At 55.2% G+C, this 4,964-nt stretch overlaps 1 protein-coding gene across 1 annotated transcript; it reads left to right on the top strand.

Annotated features, from left to right (window-relative positions):
• Positions 1 to 1,684: 1,684 nt before the first annotated feature.
• Positions 1,685 to 4,689, top strand: S100A9 (S100 calcium binding protein A9). Its single transcript, XM_046682822.1, has 3 exons — positions 1,685 to 1,791; positions 2,170 to 2,331; positions 4,272 to 4,689. Exons 1-3 carry the CDS (start codon positions 1,741 to 1,743, stop codon positions 4,590 to 4,592), a joined length of 534 nt encoding a protein of 177 aa, XP_046538778.1. The 5' UTR covers positions 1,685 to 1,740; the 3' UTR covers positions 4,593 to 4,689.
• Positions 4,690 to 4,964: the final 275 nt, after the last annotated feature.

Genomic DNA, 4,964 nt, shown 5'->3' with positions numbered 1-4,964 from the left:
TGTCTGGCACATGGAAGCTGCTCACCGAGACTTGTGTAAACGAATGAGAAGATAACTAAAAATAATACCTCTTATTTACTGAGTTCTTCCAGCTTCACACGTCTCAATTCTCAAGGTAGGTCCTTTTATTTTATTGATAAAGAAAGTGAGGCACAGAGAGGATAAGTAAATTGCCTAAGGTCACAAAGGCAGTCTGACTCTTAACCTCTTCCATGTGCCATCTCACAATGCAAGGCAGGACTTTTTCAGGGCCAAGGTGTAGCACACAGAGGGGCTGCCAGAGGGCAGAGCAGTCAGGAGTCGCTGGGGCAGCGAGGAAAGGCTTCATGAAGACTTGGAGAAAAAGACCAGTAGAGGTGGAAGAGGAGAACATCTTCCCTGACGGAAGGGGAGAGGCAGGAGGAAGCAAGAGGTTAAGGGAAGGTGCCCATAGTAGGTCCTAATACACACTTCCTGGGTTGAGGGCAGGGTGCCAGTGAGGAGCTGATCCTCCAGCAAATGTGAGGTCTCCCATGGGCCAAGCCCAGGGCTGTGTGCTGGGGAGGATATGAACGTAAATAAGAACTCCCCTTGAGGATCTACAGGCAATTATCAGACAAAAGCAAAATAGGTCAATAACTTCACTCCAAGGGATGTGGTCGTGCGGGAGCAATTGTCCAGGAGGAAGAGATTGTTTCCAATTGGGAAGAACACCGCAGGCTTCCTGGAAGAAGTAACATTCAAACTGAGCCATAAAGGGTGGGCAGGACTGCACCCTAGGGTGGGGGAAGGCACTCCTGGGGGGAGAGCACCAGAGACAGAGCTGGAAATGCACGGTGGCAGGTGGCCCTGTGTGCCCCCAGGACGGAGGGCTGGAGGGGAGCCCAACTGAGCGGAGAGGGGCATTCCCAGAGGCTTGTAGGCTGTGCAAAGCACCTCAGGTTTCTCCCCTGGAGAAGGCCAGGTCTTGCTCACCAAGAAGCTACAGAAAGAGAGTTGTCTTTTAGGTTGTACCTTCCTCAAGGGCATGTGTGCCGTGTTGGGAGCAAGATATAGAACAGTAACACTCAGAACCTCTAGAAACACATTTGCCCTGGGGATCTCTGCCCAGATGCATGAGGGAGGGGTAATCCGGATGGCCCTTAACGAGGAACCAGGATACTCAGCCCTATTCCTGCTATATCATCAACCTTGCTCAGGTCCCTCTCTGGGCATCAGTTTCACATCTGCAATACAAGGGGGTCGACCACCTGCGAGGGCCCTTCTAACCCCAACCGATATCCTATGAATCTGAGAACCCAAACCAACCCCTCGCCCTCTGAAGAGCACTTATCACGGAGCCAGGCAGGCTCAGAAAGGCTCAGCCATCCTCGTCGGGCTGCCCACGGGGGAGGCAGAGTGGGTCGGGCACCCCAGGAGTCCACAACCCACCGCCAGCCCCAGGAGACCACAGGTGGGAAGGCACAACCTCAAAGCAGGCAGGCAGAGCAGGTGCCAGAGGAGAGGCAGCTGGCTGGCTTGCCCAGGGAGGGCAGGGTTCTAGTGGAGGGGAGGTGAACTAACCAACCAGCTTCCTCCCAAACCAGCTCCAGGCCAGGCCAGGAATTTCACAAAAAGGCAAAAGGAGCTATGTGAACATTTCCTGCCCTGACCCAGTCCTCTTCCTGCCAGTGACAGAGAGCTCAAGGTTACCACACTGCTCACCTATGAAGCAATCTTCCTGTAAGAGGGCTGAGTATCCAAGCCAGGGGCGGCCTATAAATGCAGGGCCTGCACCGCGCAGTCCAACCCTCTGTGTGGCTCTTGGCTTGGGTAAGTGAGCTGCCAGCGACCTTGGGCAGGAGGCGGCCTGCCTACTTTCCTTACTCCTCCCCCATCTTCCTTTCAAACCCTCTGCCAGGAAGCCCTCCTTGATTGACCTGCACACTCTAAAGCCTCCTTCACGTTTTCTTAGGTCCTGTTCTGCTGAATCATTCTGTCCTCAAATGCTCTGCTTCTTGGCATTCTCCAGATATTCTAAACACCGTTTCTCCATGTGTGGACAGGGTCATCTCCAAGCTCAGTTGTGGCCCACATTTTCTTTTTTTCTGTGTTTCCCCCTTCATTTCCTGGAGCAGCCAGTAGGGGGTGTCCAGGAAGCTTGACAGCCTTTTCTTCTAAGAAGCTGAACCCTTGCTTGTCCATCCTCAGACAGAGTGCAGAAAAATGGCGGAACTGTCCCAGATGGAGCGCGACATAGAGACCATCATCAATGTCTTCCACCAGTACTCTGTGCGACTGGGGCACCCGGACACCCTGAACCGGAAGGAATTCAAACAGCTGGTTCAAAAAGAGCTGGCAAACTTCCTCAAGGTAGGGCTGGACTCCTGGCAGGTCTGACCCAGCCTGGCGAGAGTCTGGGCTGAGCATGGAGGATGGGGTGCATCTGCAACTATCAAAGAGAAAATTCCAGCTCCTTCCACCCCACCTCCAGAGGCAGCGGGGGCCCTGTCACTGGAAATGCTGGAAGTTAGACTCCCGAGAGGGTCAGGAAAGACTGACTGACTGAGCATGTGCTCAGTGCTAGGTCTTGTCCTGGGCAGAGGCACATAGTGGCGAACAGAAACCCACTGTGCTGATGGGAGAGACACACAGCAGAGATGATGACCAATGCAGAGCACAGATAAACCCGGTGCCCACAAGTGCCTGAAAGAAAACAAGCGAGGGCGCTGTGGGTGATTGGGGCTGGATGGGGAGAGGTGACTCGTTAGGTGGACAAGAAGGGCCCTGCTGAGGAGGCGACATTTGAGCTGAGAGGGGAATGCTGAGGAGGGAAGCAGCTGAGGACAACCCTTGGCAGAAGCCGAGGAGATGCTAAGCCTCGGTAGGGACCTGAGGAGAAGACCTGAGAGGGCTTTCTCAACCCAAGGGTCTCGTGGGAATCACACGCTGGGGGAAGGACCCAGCCCAGCACTGCATGTACAAAGCACTCAGTACCACGTGAGTTTATTTCCCTGGTCTGAAAATGGTTAAGCAGTTGTAGGACAAAGGAGGATTAGTTCTACTGGATCTTATAGTCTTCTTTATAAATGTGGGGACTTTGGGGAAACTGAGGCCTGGACTAAGAAGGATGGGACATTGGGTCCCAGGCTCAGTTCAGATCCTGGAGCAGGCCAGCTTTCCCTGGAGCCCCTCCCCACCTTGGAAAGGTGGAGAATGCAGCAGTAGGAGGTCTTGGGGATGCTGACAGCTCCTATGACGGGGAGCTCAGAGAGCAGGACACTGGCTCAGGGCAGACAAGAGAGGGTACAGCCAAGAGGTTGTGTGGGCATGGCTTTCTGCCCTGTGACCCCTTCACCCGCCCCATCCCCCGACATCCTCTGCCAGAAGCAGAGTGACAGGCCCGGAGGGGAAGCTGGGACCTGGCCCATGGGCGGCTTAGGAGTGATAGTCTTCCTTGCAGCCATGGCTAAAGTGCAGGAAAGCAGAGCGTGTTGAAGCGCGGCAGGAGGGGGAAGGGCTGCGCAATGAGCTGGCACCCCAGGTTCTGGGGAGGGGCCTTAGCTGAGTGTTACCTGCCAGTAGGTGGCAGACTTGGAACCAACTGGAGCTCCCTTCTGCCACGCCTGCACCCTTCACTTCACTTGCGCCCCCTTGCATCCTTTATCAGTGCCTTTGGGGTCAACGCAGCACCCACACTGCTCTCTGTCCCCACACAAGTTCAGAACCATCTTGTTTTCCTCAGGTGCTCCCCACTGTGAAGGTTGAAATGTGTCACTAATTAGTGACCCCAAGGGGGCAGGGAGGGGCGGGGACGAGGAGGGAGCCAAGTGGACAGGAGTGCGGGGAATGGGACCAGACCAGGCTCGGAGTGGGATCAGAATGTGCATTTCCACCTTCTGCCCCCAAGCCTCGTCAATCTGCAAAAGCTGATGACCCTTCCAAGACAGTTTCCTCACGTCTTCCTCAAGGAAGATACCAAGTCTCTGTTAACATCTTTATGAGGACCAAATGAGGGGACGTTTCTCTCCTTACTGATTTGTGACCTCAGGCAAGGTGCTGGACCTCAGTTTCTCTTCTGTAAACAGAGAGAATCATGGCGCCTGAGTTGTCTGCGGAACGAGCAGGAAAGTGTCCAGCACACGCTCAGTGTCTCCTATGCTGTGGGCGCTCAGCCGTGGTCAGTTTTAATTTTTGAATAGAGTCCCAGGGGCCAGGTGTCCCTGTGCCTTTGCCATTGGTCATTTGCTGTGCTCCCTGTCCCCAGCCCTGGCCACATCCTGCCCTGACCATCCTGTGTCCTCCTCCCACAGAATGAGCAGAAGGATGAAGGAGCCATAAATCATATCCTGGAGGACCTGGACACCAATGAGGACAAGCAGCTCAGCTTCGAGGAGTTCATCATGCTGGTGATCAGGCTGACGCTCGCCTCCCACCAGAAGATGCACGAGAATGCCCCGAAACTACCAGGCCACCACCATGGAGGAGGCCTCGGGGAAGGTGGCTCCCAACATGAAGACAGCCACGAGGGCGATGGCCACAGCCACGAGGGCCATGGCCACAGCCATGGAGGCCATGGCCACAGCCACGGAGGCCATGGCCACAGCCACGGAGGCCCCGGCCACAGCCACTAATCCGGAGGCCAGGCCACCCTGCCCTGCCCAACTAGGGCACAGTGCTGCGTGCCATACACCTTAGCTGAAGGATGAAATAAAGTCTTCCTCCAAGCAAGTGTGCTGTGGGCTTCTTCCACCATCCCCTTCCCAACCCGGCCCTGCAGAGGTCTGGGACTTAGACAGCCCGGCCCCTTTACTGGGGCTCAAGCCCTTCCTTCAGTAATAACAAATGAGGAGCAGTGACAATGTGGGGCTGTCCTGAGCCCCTTGGGCTCACCTCCCCGACTGTTTCCTCAGCTGTGACTTCAGGTCCTAGTCACCCCGCCCCAGCTCAGGACAACCTGGCCAGCCTGTCAAAATGCCCACTGTCATCATAGAAAGCAAAATGAG

This window comes from Equus quagga, chromosome 13, assembly GCF_021613505.1.
Source record: "Equus quagga isolate Etosha38 chromosome 13, UCLA_HA_Equagga_1.0, whole genome shotgun sequence".
Taxonomy (NCBI): domain Eukaryota; kingdom Metazoa; phylum Chordata; class Mammalia; order Perissodactyla; family Equidae; genus Equus; species Equus quagga.
Note: the sequence above shows the minus strand (reverse complement) of the source record. Positions and strands in the feature narration are given on the sequence as shown.

Excerpts from the sequence above, each read along its gene's own strand:
- S100A9 (XM_046682822.1), top strand. The coding sequence starts at position 1,741 with ATGCAGGGCCTGCACCGCGCAGTCCAACCCTCTGTGTGGCTCTTGGCT. Across the intron at positions 1,792-2,169 it reads CTGTGTGGCTCTTGGCTTGG|ACAGAGTGCAGAAAAATGGC; the intron begins GTAAGTGAGCTG and ends GTCCATCCTCAG. Across the intron at positions 2,332-4,271 it reads AGCTGGCAAACTTCCTCAAG|AATGAGCAGAAGGATGAAGG; the intron begins GTAGGGCTGGAC and ends CTCCTCCCACAG.